This window comes from Scomber japonicus, chromosome 20 (assembly GCF_027409825.1).
Source record: "Scomber japonicus isolate fScoJap1 chromosome 20, fScoJap1.pri, whole genome shotgun sequence".
Taxonomy (NCBI): Eukaryota; Metazoa; Chordata; class Actinopteri; order Scombriformes; family Scombridae; genus Scomber; species Scomber japonicus.
Window position 1 is genome coordinate 12,630,257 of NC_070597.1, and position 16,318 is coordinate 12,646,574.

At 41.5% G+C, this 16,318-nt stretch overlaps 1 protein-coding gene across 1 annotated transcript; it reads left to right on the forward strand.

Annotated features, from left to right (window-relative positions):
• Positions 1-208: 208 nt before the first annotated feature.
• Positions 209-2,777, forward strand: LOC128381343 (zinc finger protein 503-like). The gene is made up of 2 exons (XM_053341338.1): positions 209-642; positions 1,208-2,777. The coding sequence occupies exons 1-2, from the start codon at positions 388-390 to the stop codon at positions 2,645-2,647; spliced, it is 1,695 nt and encodes a 564-aa protein (XP_053197313.1). The 5' UTR covers positions 209-387; the 3' UTR covers positions 2,648-2,777.
• Positions 2,778-16,318: the final 13,541 nt, after the last annotated feature.

Consider the following 16,318-nt stretch of genomic DNA (forward strand, 5'->3'; position numbering starts at 1 on the left):
ACCAGTGTGATGAGGAAACGTCACATTCCCTCAACCCTGCGATCACCTCGGGGTCTCTTTTTGATTGGGAGGCGGCAAAAGGCTGTGATCTGCGGACTAACTCAGATGCTGCTACAGAGGAGGCGGAGTGATCCCTCCTGCCCTACGAATCACGTATACCGAGTCTGCTCTCGGACCTGCAACCACACTGTCAGAGCGACGGCGGGGATGAAGCAACACGGCTGTGATACGCACGGATCCTGCTCACACACTCTGCGTCTCTTTTGAGGATTTAACATTATTGCTTTTTATCTCTGGCAAAGGCTACAACTGTCTGACGTCTTCAGTGTTTTTGGCTTTCTTTACCCTACACATGTATTTGTCAACCATTTCTACGAGAATTGGGTCATGATCACATCGCCCACGGTCTCTGTCCTGAGAAATAGCACGAATCCAGCGTGGGAGAGCGTCTCCTCGGGGGAGAAGGGCGCAGTGAAGATCAGCCAGCTAGCCGTCCACAACTCCGTTTCTCCCGCAGACCCTTCTCGCCAAGCCAGTCGTCTTCCCATAAAGGTTTTGAAAATGCTCACGGCCCGGGCAGGACACATTTTGCACCCGGAGTACCTCCAGCCTTTACCGTCCACCCCGATCGGTCCCATTGAGGTAAGCATGAAACATTTTTATTTAAACAAAGTGTCTCCCTCGGAAATCACTGGACTTCCAGTCCGCTATATCATCGCTTGAATTTTATGGACAAATTGGGCCAATAACTCCTGACAAACAAGATGTAATTTAGAATAATAAATAAATTATTTGATAGATGACGGAAGAACCCTGAATACTCTCCTTATGACCTAGACCTGATTTACGAGTTGATTTCTAAACATTACGGTTGATCATTTTTTTCTCCACATTCAAATATTGTCGAATTTGAACTCACTTTTAAAATGAATAACCTTGTTGTTGCAAATTGATGCCTGAGTGTGTGATGCGGTTTCGGACATGTAGCAGTTTGACAATCTTATCTTCTATCTCATGTAAAACAGCTGTGTGTATGTTCGCCCTCACATACCCATTGTGCTGAGTTGTTTTAAGTTTCATCCCGAGATAAGTTAATGCGCAATGCGTAAAATACGCGGAACGGTCATATGTGCGTATTTATTATCAAATATGATGTGTACAAGTGCTTTTATGGACGTAATTAATTGTGTTTTGTCCTATTTCACAGCTGGATGCCAAGAAAAGTCCACTGGCTCTATTGGCTCAAACGTGCTCACAGATTGGAAAACCGGACCCGCCGTCCTCCTCCAAACTGTCCTCTGTGACCTCAAATGGATCTAGTGACAAGGAGACCAAATCCGGTCCGCTGAAAATGAGCGACATCGGGGCCGACGACAAATCGAGCTTCAAACCTTACTCTAAATCGTCGGAGAAGAAGGACTCGAGCAGCAGCCTCAGTGGAGATAAAACCAGTTTCCGAGTGCCTAGCGCCACCTGCCAGCCATTCACCCCCAGGACAGGCAGCCCCAGCTCCTGCACCTCCGTTTCTCCACTGCCGTCTGAATGCAAGGCGGGGGACAAGGAGGAGACGAAGGAGTCTGATAGCAATAAAAGCAGTACAACAGAGAGTAACGGCAGCCATAGGATAAGTGGAATTACCTCTGATGGCAGCCAACACCAGGAGACCACATCTGGATCCAAGACTGTTACATCAGACTCACCATGTGTAACCTCATCGTCCTCCTCCGTCCTCGGCTCTGGACTGGTAGCCCCTGTTTCCCCCTATAAACCTGGTCACACAGTTTTCCCCTTGCCACCTGCTGGTATGTCCTATCCTGGGAGTTTAGCGGGTGCCTATGCAGGTTATCCGCAGCCGTTCCTCCCTCATGGAATGACCCTTGACCCCACCAAATCCAGCAGTCAGCTTTTGAGCGCACAGTTCGCTGCTGCCAGCTCACTGGGATGCAGTAAAGCAGGGACGAGTCCACTAGCTGGAGCGTCCCCGCCGTCCCTTATGTCTGCTAGTCTGTGTAGAGACCCCTACTGTCTGAGTTACCACTGCACAAGCCATTTGTCCGGTGCATCCAGCGCCAACTGCGCACATGACTCTGCGGCTGCTGTTGCGGCCGCCACGGCGCTTAAATCTGGATACCCGCTTATGTACCAGGCACACCCGTTACACGGCGTGCACTCCTCAGCCCCGTCCTTTGGCGGGCATCCATTGTATCCTTACGGGTTTATACTGCCCAATGACCCCCTGCCGCACGTTTGTAACTGGGTGTCTGCTAATGGACCTTGCGACAAGCGCTTTTCCTCCTCCGAGGAGCTGCTCAGCCACTTGCGGACTCACACGGCCTTTGCGGGTACGGAGAAGTTGATATCTGGGTACCCGGGGTCGTCTTCTCTCGCCAACGCCGCTGCCGCCGCTGCTATGGCTTGTCACATGCATATGCCTCCTAATGGCAGCCCTGGCAGCCCCGGCACGCTGGCCCTCAGGGGCCCTCATCACCCACTCGGACTGAGCAGCCGCTATCACCCGTATTCAAAGAGCCCCCTGCCCACTCCCGGAGCCCCAGTGCCGGTGCCTGCAGCCACCGGGCCATATTACTCCCCGTACGCCTTGTATGGACAAAGACTGACAACAGCATCGGCCTTAGGATACCAGTAGAGACAAAGAATTATACATTTATAAAAGGAGATTTAGGCCCAATGAGTTTTATATTGTACTTCATGCAGGGACTGGATCCATGTGGGGATCAGTGTATTTATTTGCGATAGCTTCAAGCGTGACTAAAAATAAAAAATAATTATAATATAACTTTCAACAGACTCTATTGCATTATTTTACACAGGAGAGGTTTTGCAGGTCTATCCTGCTGTGCATCGAACATTGTTTTTCTGCTGATGTAAATTGGACTTTTTTCCCAACCACTAAGCAATAACATGGATTTGATTCTTTATGCTGAATCGACTGTTAAGCCTTGCAAAAGTTATTTTAATTATTCCTCACGCAGACGAGTTACAGGGCCGCCTGTGCTGAGTGATTTGACAGAATGATGGACGTGGAAAATCAGTCAAAGCAGCTTCTTTGAGAATTGTCATTGATTTATTTTGTGGGGCTGCTGTGGCCTCATGCAACATGAAGCCCGTTTTTATCCCAATGGCGTTTTTAAAACTTGAGGCAGCTCTGAGTTGCTCACAGTGATCTATTTTCTAACAGAACTTTTTTTTTTTTTTAAATACACATTTACTATTTATTGTACATAAAGTGAGCCTCAGTCAGGCCAAAAAACCTTTTAGTTTTAAAGGAGAGGAATTTATCTCATTGCCTAAACCATTTTTATTTTTTTCATTTTGTTTCAAGATGTTTATGTGGTTGTGTAATGGGGTTATTTAACTGAAAATATATTACTAGTTTATTAAATCAATCATTATTTTGTGTAAGAGGCTGTGGCAACACTAACACATTTAAAGAGTATATAATTTAGTTGTGAACAGTCATGGTGAAATTTAACTAATTTCCCTTAAATCACTCTGGTTTCCTGTTTTGATGTTGCCATGATAAGGCTGACTATGGGGTTTTTCAAGTGTACAGATGGAGACCAAATAACCGAATTACAAAATCACTTCATGTTTTTATTCTGTTTAGGTTTTATATTTCATACCAGATAATATCTTGAACATATGTGGCTTCAATAAGCATGTATGTTTTTGTTTTATTAACTTACGGTGGCAAGTAGCTAAACCCACTATGGTAGATTATCCTGTGAAGGCCTTGGTGCTTTAGCTACAGTAGCTACAGTTTGTGCAGTGTGTGTGTGTGTGTGTGTGTGTGTGTGTGTGTGTGTGTGTGTGTGTGTGTGTGTGTACGCAGATGCAGTATCTCTTGGCCCCATCAGAACATGCTGAATCTTCTCAATCATGGATTATCGTTTCATTAACAAAGACAAATGAGCTACTGATATCAGCGAGGAGCTCTCTAAACAAAGATTTACGATGACACTACATGTGGGACGTTTCCACAGCTTTTGTGATTGCTGTAATGAAGCCATAAAGCAGAGAGCATGAAATAAAACAAGGCCTAACTATTTAATCAGCCCCTTAAAACAAATAAACTAAATCAAGCCAACAGTGTCATTATCCGTCCGTAGTAAATCAGGCTGCTCTCCAGCAATAAAAATCACCATCATTAACGGTCAGATGTCATATTCATCAAACAAACCCATCTTTCATGCAGATTAGTCCAAAACGTAGCTCAGTGATATATGCTAATAAAGCCCCTAACCCACAATTTAGCAGTGCATCCAGTCTACCATGAAGCCAGCCAGCGGATCATATGTGATGCCTCTTTTTTTTCATTCATGAACAGCACATCGATGTGATGTGAACAAATGGATCTTGGAACGTAATTCCTCAACTTTTAATTTGATGCATGACACTGCTGTGTAAACGCACGCATCCTCATACGTCTGTGCGGATGAACCAGTCAGTAAATTATTCAGTAGATTACATTTTATTGGATCAGCCCATGCATTACTTTGAATTTAGTAATAGATTTAAAATCTGTGAACCAAATGTTTGGAAAATTATAATAAGCAAGTCTTGGATTTTACAGTGTTAAGTTATTTCTTGTGTGGAAACTTAATCATGCTTTTTTATTCATTAACAGTATATTACTACGTGAAGGATTTTATAATATATTAGCTATATTATTATATTATATAGTTTTTTAGCTTTTTTTTAAAACTGGAAGTCTCATTAAAATCAAGAACTCTATTTCAAGGGAAAAATCTGAGAAAATGACCAACACATAAAATCACAATTAGTCTCATGAAACGGTCATTACACACAGACTTTTCTCAAAATATTTAAAAGAATATCAGTGAGTAAAGTCACACAGATGAGTAAGTGTCTCTAAAGTTAAAATATGTTGCAATTTGTCAAGCAGAAAGTTGCATAATACTGGAAAAGAGTTTTCCCAATGCGGTTCAGTTTTGGTAATCTGCTGTCTTTAGCTTTGAATTCAACTATTATGACAAAAATTTACTTAAATATTTTTTTTCCTTATTAAAAAAAATCTATATGCTGCTGTGGTAAATGATATTAATAATCATAATCAGCCATAAATAATATTGTATTAGTGGAATGCATAATGTTTGGGGGGGGGGGGGTTTGTTGCAGTTTTCAACATTAGTGTTGTTGAACAATCTGCTACCTAACCAGTATTCATGATAATATTTATATTCTATCAGTTACATCATCATTTTGATCATGGATCAACAATTTAAGATTATATATTTAGTCTTTTCTGGATTTAGAAAAAGTCTTAACATATTAAGGAGCTCTAAAGGTCATCGGGGGCAGATGCTGCATCATATGGATCCACGTATAGGTGCATCTGTTTATTACATTAACTGGTTGAGTGGACTTCACATCCATCCATCCAAAAACAGTAAAGTCTATCAATTTCTTTCAAGTGACAGATGATGTCTTCCCCACATGCTGGAATCTAAAATACTGTCAGGACACGAGGCACTGGATGGCTTTGTGACTCCAGGTTGAATCACAGAGACGGCCCCACCTGCTCTGCTTTGAACTGCAGCATGAGCAAGACTCGTGGCCTTTCACCTGAGGGGGGGGAGGCGGATCAGCACAGCGCGGCCCAACGCAGACACATGTTGTAAATTGCGTGCTGTGTGTGCGTTACGGCCTGCGTGCACGTCACTCCCTCACAGCTGTTCGCCATGTGTTGCACTGTCTATGGTGTGTTATGGTTGAAGGTGGTGGGCATCATCACAGCCATGCCGAGCTGATGTTCCTCGGAAATTGACTTTTCGCACATTCATCAATCAACCGGCTTTCAAACACTTGCCATAAATGTTGTAACTATATAATGAATTTAACACCCTTTTGTCATAAATATTAATGATCCAATCAAGGGATTTCCCTGTCGTTACGTAAACGTTTGCTGCTTTGAACAAAAAATTCCTCACTGCTTATGTGATCTGGAGAGGCAGGCGGATCTCTGTTTACAGACGCAAAGGAAAAACCAATGACCTTTTGCATGTTCAATCAGCTGAGAAGTGTGTCTTCCATCATCCCAAGAAACACGGAGGTTTATTTTTGCAGGAGAAAGGCTTTTGCTTCTCCAAACAAGTCCCATATTTATCATCACTCCATCATTTCCTCCCTTTGACAAGCAAAGTAAACGGCAGGAATACAAAGTTAAAGCTGGGGTTTTTTACTGAGCCGTTGACCTTTGGAGCTTGTCCTCTCCTATTAACTTTAGTGAGGCATCATAAAATGAAGCTTGGTATACAGAGATTATCTTAATGTGGACAACTGTGTGTGTATGTGTGTGTGTGTGTGTATTTCCTGTATACTCACGATGAAGTGTGCCTTTTTGGACTTATGAGCTAGCCGATTGGAAAGGGAGAGAAGGGGAATTTTTCCCTTGTAGACAGTCTGTCAACACACAAAGCAAAGGAAAGAGCAACAGTGAGTTAAACAGTGGGCCCTTGTCTTTCAGCACTCAACATTCCCTATAATTTACACACCACTGACAAGGGCCATATTTAAGTCTGTCATAGGCGGAAAACTTTTTGTCTCCAAACGTCTTGCTCACAGTTAGTCGGCTTCTGCTAGGGTCCGGGTGATTAATGACTTATAGCTTTATTGTGTAGAGGTGGCTAATTAACTACAGGCTGACTGAAGAGAAACACTATGAAAAACTCCTCTGATAACCCCAACTTTTTCCCCCCCTGCCTCCCAGTCTTGGCATGTGGAAGCTCTTATTGACAAATTTGCAAGAAGCAGACTAACGTTGAGTAAGATGAATGGCCTCGGCGAACAGTAAACAGCCTTTAATTTAACAGTGTTTAAATGTATGACACACTGGCATTGTGCTTCCTCGCCGTTCGTGCTCTCTGGCTGAAAAACGCAGCCAAAGTTCCCCCTGCTGTTGGTTTAAAATTAGGCTTGGCATTTTCATGGAGGGAGTTTCTGGGTGCGCGGGCTGGAAAACGTGTTCATTGCCTCTTTAGGTTTTTGGCAGTCCCTCCAGACTGACAACCTGAAACAAAGACTATCAGTTACTTTAACAAAATACGCTTAAACACGTTGAGTGGGCAGCCAATGTGAAGGAGATCTGATACAGTCATAAATATAAAAGAATTATTTTGCAGAGCCAGCAGAGGAGGAAGACAAAGAAAACATTATGTTGCACACAAACTAACAATAAACCAAAGCCACACAAGCTGCTCCTTAAGGTCAGTGGCTCGCTGTGGCAGACACGCGACTGGCCAGCAAATGTGCAGCCATCCCCTCCACTTTATCTCCCCCATCCTATTATTAGGTTTGTTAACATACTGTATTGCCGTGTTTGCAGTCATGTCGACAGGCTAACTTAATCAAGTTACTATCGAACTCGTGTGCTTCGCCCAGCGCGACAGTTTTAGTGCCAGAATTATTGCCTTGACCTATGAGAGGAAATTAGCTGTGGACACAACTTGGTGAATTTTCTTTGTGGTAAGAATTTTTTTTTTACCAGAACAATGACAATGATGGAAAATAGCAAGAAAAAAAAAGAAAAAAAAATTCCTTCAATAACGTTACAAATGAAAAATTGCACGTGGACCCAAAGTGGTGCAAAATGCATAATGCCAGCTGGCAGACCATTACAGGTGATGGACATACCTAAGTCAAATATAACAGACTGCTGTTCATTAATATACAGGAGGGCCTGCAGAATCAAGCCTGCCATCTGGTTAAATCGACAGAGTAATCTACAGCTCGTGATTAGGGCTGAGGAGCAGAGTTTCTCTTTAATCTTTTTCAGCTTTCAGAAAAAAAAATTCCATCTGCACCATGTGGCACATCATTTTTCTTCAAGACAAATGGACTGTTTTTGTATGATCCAAAATTAAATCAGCACAAAACAATCAATCTTGTAAAAGGCCTGGGAAAAGAATTGAGATTTGGATTCGGTTTTCCCTCCTCGTCTTTAGCGTCTCACCTCTCACTTTTCTTGCCTGACTGGCTTTGCAGCCATCAGCATTCTTCCCATGATGCTCTCTGTACAGCACTATCACATGGCCAATACTGAGCCCTGAACTAATAATGAATATGAAAATTGGGCTTAATATAGTGATCCCTCTTCAGCTTCGTTCCCTGTGGCCCTCCACAACAGATGGTGACCTGTGAAAGTCTGTGACACCAGAACCAAAATCCACACAGGCATAAAAGAGGACAAAATACTTCAAGTCACCCTGACTGCAAATTAGTGAGATGACACAACTGTCAGGTGCCAGCCTCCTCTGACAGTTGCCCCCTCCCCATTACAGGAGCAGCCATGCTTTCACTGCACGACAAAAGGGAAATGGGTGCATGTTTTTTTATAGGAGACCTGTCTGTCAGCTGGCTCTCAAGTCATAACAAATCACCAGCACTCAGCTGAGGCTGAACATTCAGGGCATCAGGAGGAAGACGGATGACCTGCAGGCCTTTGAAGTGCTCTGGCAGTTCAGATGGCTCAGCGGCGCTGACAGAGAAATATACACAACAGAGCAACCAATAATGAGAACATTAAACATTCCAGCCACCTGACAGGCTGACAAAAACAGCCTGGCCCCACATCAATCATCCGCTGAGACATAACCTTGACAATTAGTCCCATCTGATACTCCCTGTAACCCCTGGGCTTGCACTGCAGTGTGATTCCACTTAAGAAGGAGAAAGCCAAAGAGCTTAATCTAATTCCTTAATTCTGATTGATAAAGACGTAGTAGCAACAGAGACCACAATATATCGGTTCGACACATGATGGATTCAGAATCAGTTGGCGAGCTCTTTGTAGAGTAATGACTCTCTGAGGATAGATCTGAAAATAGAAAAATGCACATACTGTAGTTCAATTATTTTCCTGGCTGCCTCTGAAGATGTTGCGACTAAGAACACAAAAAAATGTATCCAGCATATGTTTATGGCTCTGCCTGCCCAAATATGTGTTTTAATGACGCCCCACAGGCATTTGGAAGCTATATGAATACTTGTAGCAGAGCCAAAGTTTCAATTTAACTCAAGGCATAGATTCAACATGAATAGTCCTTTAATGCACGTCTAACAAGGTTACATATCTTACATCTGTATCTGTGTAAACATGTGCTAAATGTCAAGCCTGCTATTAAAAAGCTCTATAAATTTTGCTCACTCAAAGACTTAATATCATTAAGGTTATGAAAAATAGTCATTCCAGTGCTTTTTTTTGCAAGCGTACTCCTCATTAGCCATATACAGAGCATTTTTCAGTCTTGCCCACAATTTACACTCTAAATCCAAGGCAGTTGACCCTCTGAAAAAAAGCAAGGGGCCATGTTGTCATGGCCCCTTGCTCCAACTATGTAGTTACCATATGACAAATGAGCCATGTGAAATGACATTTCCCTTTTGCCTTCACACCTGTAGAGAAAAAGCAAAGCATAAGACAGATGGATGGATGGCACAACCTCAAAACTACTGTATCTCCTACTCGTTTGGCAAAATGGAGAGAGCCAGGACAATGACTGTTTACAAAAACTACCTGAGATGGAGCTGCGGAGTTCCAAGCCCTGAGGATGATAAATGACTTTGCTAACCCTGTGGGACTGCAGACCCAAATGAGGACAGAGCTAATTGCCGTGCGAAATACTTTGGCATGAATGGAAAGAAAAGGCAGGCAAGCTGCGGCCAAAAAAGGGCCCAGTTGCTGCTCTGAACTCCTAGTTGGCTTTTGCTTACAAGAGTTCACTTGGTGTCCATAAATCATGGACTGCTTACAGCTGAAACTGCCCTTAGTCATCAACATGCAATAGACTGAGTGACAGATTCCATCCTGACTACATTAGCCCCTGGTTCAAACGAGGCTCCTTTTTTTAACTCTCCTACCATCTTGAACCTCACAGGAAATGAAAACCAGATGGCTGAGGATTGCTGTGCACAACATAAAACTGGGCTCATATAGGAGAAAAAGACACAAAAGAGTAAAAAAAAAAAAGAGTATACTTTGTTGGATGAATTGACAGGGGTCAATTTGAGGTATCCTGGGTTTTTGATATCCTTCAAATACTGCTTCAGATATGGTTTTATCCTGAGGCTATGATCTGTAGCACATTACTCATTTTCAACTGACAGGAGAACTGAAATGTGGTTTGACCCTGTCTTACACCCACACAGGTGAGCACAAGTGTAAACGCTACAGCCATTCTCTATGTGTGTGATTTCTGAACTCCAAATGATCCTGAATGTCTTACTTTAATGAGAAGAAATGTTTACAGATGTTTTAATTGAATCAGGGTTAAGGTTCTGTACTCAAATAATAGTCCATCCAGAATTATAGACAGCAATGGGATGATGTGCCAGGTTTTTTTTCCATAAACAGTGCAGCTGATTTATGAGTTTTCAAAGCACACTACATGTTTTTGGACAACATGACGGTCAATGGCACAGAGGAATGCGCTATTTCAGACTGTGGCTACCGAGGAAATACTTCTGGTCTTTTCATGGGATTTGTTGACAATAAGACAAATTATCACCAGATTTAAAGTATCTTAAATCCTGGAAAGTCATCTTAAGTGTAGTTTTGTCTTGTTTTTAATCGCAGTCACATTCAATCATGATTTTAAAATGTTAGTTAAACCAAATTATCTAGAAGATACATGAAACTATTTTAATTTCCACTAAAGATTTAGACCCTCTGTCAAAACTGTTCATTGTTTCTGAGCAAAAAAAGTGTTGCGGTTATTCTTTTAAAAATGTGTATCCAAACCAAATTCCATTCACCACCATTGTATTGGAGTTGAGGTAGAAACCCCAACAACAGATATATCGAAATATGTACAAAAAAAATGTTTTTTTTCTCTCAACAAATCTCATGTGCAGACAAGCCAGACCAACAATGAATTATTCCTGCTTTAATGTATTGTGTGTGTATCAGAAACCCGATATATCTTATTCCTCTATGCCGTAGACATCCAGAAAACTATTAAAAACAGGTAAATGAGCCACACCATTGCCCTAGGTGACATGCTCCATGGCCCCGAAGATTATGGCAATGTTAATTTGCTTAAAAACGGCTCCAAAGACTAATAACAGCATTCACGTTTTCAATCTCCAGAGAGTAGTTCCTTGTAAAGCAAACACTACTGAGCATATGCAGAAATACAGTTCCGTCTACAGAGCTTTGCAAGCCTGCTGTGCTACATATCACAACCTCTTCCCTTTATACTAGTTCATTGAGAAATGACCAATGTAGCACAAAGTTAGCAACTGCTGATGTGTTTTATAGTTCTTGGACAACAATAGTGATCTACGGCACAGAGGAATAACACTGATATAAATCAGGCTTAGAATACACACACAATACTTGCATCAATTCATTGTTGGTTTGGCTCTGCACATGAGATGTGTTTATAACAAGAAAAATATCTTGTAATCAGGGAATTGCATCAGATCTCCAGTCTGTGTGTCAATACGTCTAATATGGAAGTGGGTCAGAGCAGACCAGCTATCAGCTCTAATCATGTGCTGTGTCAGGTATGTCTCCTGGGATCTGCTCCAAATATGTTTAATTCCTTTTAATTAGACCTAAACCTAATAAGTAGAGCTTATAGCTGATAAATGTTTGCTCATGAGCCTAAGTACAAGCATGATTAGACCTTTAAAGTGTTCCTTTTATAATCTATAATGGAAAGGCCACGAAGCACGTTATACTCAGCTGGTTAAGTAAACATCAAAGTAAAATTACAAAGAGCCTCATGCGGACACGGAGAGCTGCTTTACAACAACAAATGGTTGCAATGTACTGGAGCACAATTTACAGCTCAAAGTCAGCCTTTGTTTTTAATAACTTTGATTTATATACATTTATGTGCATATAGATTCCTTATGCAAGCTGTAGTCAATTATATTTGTACTTTTTTGCCACCATCAGACCTATGAAATATCCCCACCTGCCCTTCATGCCATAACATTTGTGTTTTTATTTTATGAGGAAAGCTGGTGGTGACTCATTTTAATTCAATTGCATGAACTGGAGGCACAATCTGTTTTTCATGTTCACTGGCTCCAGCTGAAAACACCTGCCCTGTTCTCACAGCTAATATATTAAGTAGTAAGTGGTTGAGCAGATGTTGTGGGGTCAGCAGGGAGTCCAGGGCCTATAGAGCGCTCAATATTTATTAGACCGGATCAGAAGGCAATGACATGAGCCGTCTTCTCTCTTGATAAATCACGTTTTACATACAGGTAAAAGCCAGAGCATGCTCTAACATCCTAGAAACACCTTTCCAATTTGTCAGCCTCTAAATCGTAACAAGGGCCTGATCAGCAGGTATTTCTAACTCTAGAAATGCATCGCCAATCAGGAAGAAACCTCCTGGAATAAAAAACAGTAAACTTGCAACTTTCTCACTGGAAAGTGTAACACGCTGGAATCTTTTATTTGTGTTTGCTTTGCAATCATTCACAGAGATCAAAGCCCCATGCTTAGGGCCTCGGTGTCAGCGCAAGACATCGATGACATCTCCCATTCACACCGAGTCTTCTCCTCACATCTCATATGCGCTCAGTCGTCACATCCCACAACAAAGAGAGACGCCCCGAGTTATCATCCATCAAACCGAGCCTTTTATGGCCCATCAAAAGACAATGAACTGCCAGAGTGAAAGAAGTGTTTGCAACATGAAGTGACAGCGAATACTCCAGACGCAGATTAAACAGTGTTAGAAATGAGAGAGCTACATAATGTTTGGGTAATTTGTGAGAATTAGACGTTATGATTCATCTTTATGAAGGGAAGGAGGCTCAGATATAGGCACACCACAGGTCCCTGCTCTGATATTTCAGGCAACTCAATTTACTTTGGTTTTGAAGTGTAAGCTTCATACGGTTAAAGAGTGGAACACTGTTTTCAAACATCGTCAAATATCTTTAACGCCTCACTTCTAAGGTATGAGCAACATTTTAAGATATAAAACAGACCTTCTAGGCTTATTTCCCCACAAAGGTTCCCATTTATTTCATCTACCATCAAAGACAAGGAGGCTAAAGAATAAACAGAGCTACTGGCAGTACACTACATCATTGTGTACAATGGAAGACTTGCAACATAAACCATCAACGGGTCTTTGTATGTTATCTCCCATGGATTATTCCTCTCAAGTCAACCATCAAGCACTGCGGGTATGCGCAGTTGTGGTGTGCGCCACCACGTGTAGTGTACATTTTGCTGAAGCGTTAAGCGGAGGCTGAGTGAAACAGGACACCAGCCTGATTATACTGTATCCTGTGTGTTTCTGATTTATTGTGACAGAAGAAACTCCCTGCAGAACCATGTCGTCAGCGAAACGCTGCTGAGAACACTCAAAATTACTAAATATACAACCACATATCTACTAATGTTGAACGGAAACAGACTGCTCATGTTAGGTTTGAAAACTAACAGCTGCATTTCTTTTTTCTCAAATCCACTCGTGCTTAAAGGGGTAATCCTCAAATTTTAGCCACTAATGAGGAATTTAATGGTTTTGGTTCTGTTCTGCAGGATAATGCAAAATGAATGGGCAGCAATGAACCAAGGTACAAGTGATTAGTATACTAGTGCATACAGTACTGTATACATTACATACTATACAGTTAGTATTTAGTAGGGAATTGGGACACAGCAGATGTCCACAAATAGCACAATCACAAACCAAGTCTTTTAGACTATGTACTAACTTTTCGGATATTTTTACCAGTGTGATTGATCGCACTACATAAACCTGCCTATAATTGGTAAGTACTATGGTGTTGGAATCAAAGATCACGCATTAAAAGGTCATTGATGGTCATTTGAATCCTGAAACGGCCCTTGAACAGCTCTCTCAGAGAATTAATGAGGGGGTTGAGCTGTGACTGTGTGTGGTGTTGTTTGTCTTTAGTGATTCACAGCAGTCAGTCTTCAGTCCAGTCAGGTGTAAAGATGCTGCAGGCAGAGCAACACTTGAAAAATCTGTGAGAACTGCTTCTTTGTGTAACCCCACTACATATGGACATTGAACAGGACCATCTTATTGCAGATGAGGGTGATCGAGCAGGGTCAGATGGGGTCCTAGTAACTCTGGGCCTTGTTGTTCTTGTTTGTATCTAAGGAGTCATGTAACACACGGCTGTCAGAGCCAGCCAGGACTCTGGACAGAGGGATTACGCTCCACAGCAACTGCATGTGATCCTCCCTTGTGTTGTACACTGGAACATCTTGATAATTGCTTATCATCACATCATCTCGCTGCACATGACATTACACACAGCTCGGTGTGCTGTTTTAGGGACACTAGTGAACATTTCTGCACATATTGTTTCTTGTTAAACAATTCTTCACTGTAAAAATTACATTTAAATTGTTCAGACACTGCAGTAAATTATCCCTAATACTATCTTGGTTTGTGATCTCCTTATGGAATAATTGAAAATATACTTAATTAACACTCTCATTAAAAGCTTCCCAGAATAATTGCAATTGTTACTTTTTTTTCTGTCACCCGTTGCATGTAATTTTTGTAATATAGGTTTGTCGAGGGGCGAAAAAACTGTTCATAGCGGTATCACCTGAACACAGCACTTTGAGCATGAAGGGAGGCATTATTCAGAATAAATGGATTATCTGGAAAACCAGCATAAATGACTCAATAAAACTGTTAAGCAGCCAGCCAGCGGTAGCCAACATGATTAATCACAGGCGTTCCAAGACTGGATTTATTTTGTCTTTTATTTCTCCTTTAATGACTAGCTGCGAACACCACTCTTAATATATCGCCCATGTTTCTAGATTACCGGTGACTAATGAGGATTCAAAATGGCCGTTATCTACATTAATGTCTTTTTATTTGAAAAGTCAATACTGCCCGTGTGTGTGAGGAATATTCTAGTGAGAGCAACATGCAGTGATCCGTTATAAGACTCCCAATTAAAAGGGTTTTGGAACACGTTAAGGTACTTTTATGAGTACAAGGTTTTGTCGTTACATTTGTATTTATTCATTTTTTACCTCTACTAATATTCTTTATCCAAATAACAGCACAATTTTGCTACGCTATTTATTAACTGGATCTACTCAGCAGTATATTTACTATCCCTCAGCTGAATTATTAAAGGTGCAGTGTGTAGGATTTAGTGACATCTAGTGGTGAGGTCGCAGATTGCAACAAACTGAGTACCCCTCCCCTTCCCCTTTCAAGCATGTGGAAGAACCTACAGTGAAAGGCTCTATAGAGTCAGTGTTTGATTTGTCTGTTCTGAGACACTGCACAGTTCAATGTGAATGGCTCAAGTGATATACTTAGAAACGTGCGTTTTTTTATCATTTCAGCCTTTAAAGAACCGGTGTGTGATATTTAGTGGCATCTAGTACAGATCTATCGTGTCATATTCTATTTCTGCCAAGTTCATTCCAGTAGAATTCTACATACTGCACCTTTAAGGGCTTCAAGATATTGTCACCTATTTTCTCCACAGAGGATCAATGTTCTGCATTTGTGGGATAAATGAAGCTATACTTTACATATAGCTGTTTTCAAAGTGGTTTTAGCCCATAGAGGCACAGTATATTCTTAGTGCTAGGACTCTCAGAAGGCCTTGTGTTGAGGCAGGAGATATAGCTCAATTTAATGAAAGAGTCCGGCTCTGTAATGACCCCCGTGATTCATATATTCGTAAAGGAAATCAATCCCACATCAGCTAAGTGCAGAAACAGGATCTTCTACAGCCTTAAATCTTGGCATTGGGTAATATACACTAAACTGTGGGTTACATTAAACCGGAACATGTCATTGATGTGCAGAATAAGACAGATGAAGTTCATTACAGAGCTGAAAACAGGTATAAAGACAAAACATTGACTCCAATAACAGGCTTTAGAGAGAATGTAAAATGCAGGCCCAAGGCAGTGCTTTGTCAGACTGGACTGTTGTGCCACCAGACTGTTGTTCTTTCCATCTATGATTTAACACAGCAGAGCATGGCTAGATGGCACCCGGGAGAGGACTTGATTTTCATGTTTGCCAATCTTCTTTTATACCTGCCCGTGGTGATCATAAATACACTTTTATGCCTCCCGGAGAAATGCTTAAAGAAGCAGTTTGTCCCAAGTCTTGTATGGACTCGCGTGGCAATATTCTTGATTGATGACCACAGCAAAGTTTAGAAGATGCCCCAGAGAGTTTTTCAATCTCGTTTGTTTGGGAGTTTTACATTTGAGCATAATTCCCACTTGGCTGTATTTATGTGGGTTTTGGACTTCTCTATTCAGTCTTTAGTTCCCACAGTT

Bases quoted from the DNA above. Each gene is read 5' to 3' on its own strand.
- LOC128381343 (XM_053341338.1), top strand. From the start codon at position 388: ATGATCACATCGCCCACGGTCTCTGTCCTGAGAAATAGCACGAATCCA. The intron at 643-1,207 runs GTAAGCATGAAA...CCTATTTCACAG, and splicing joins CCCCGATCGGTCCCATTGAG to CTGGATGCCAAGAAAAGTCC.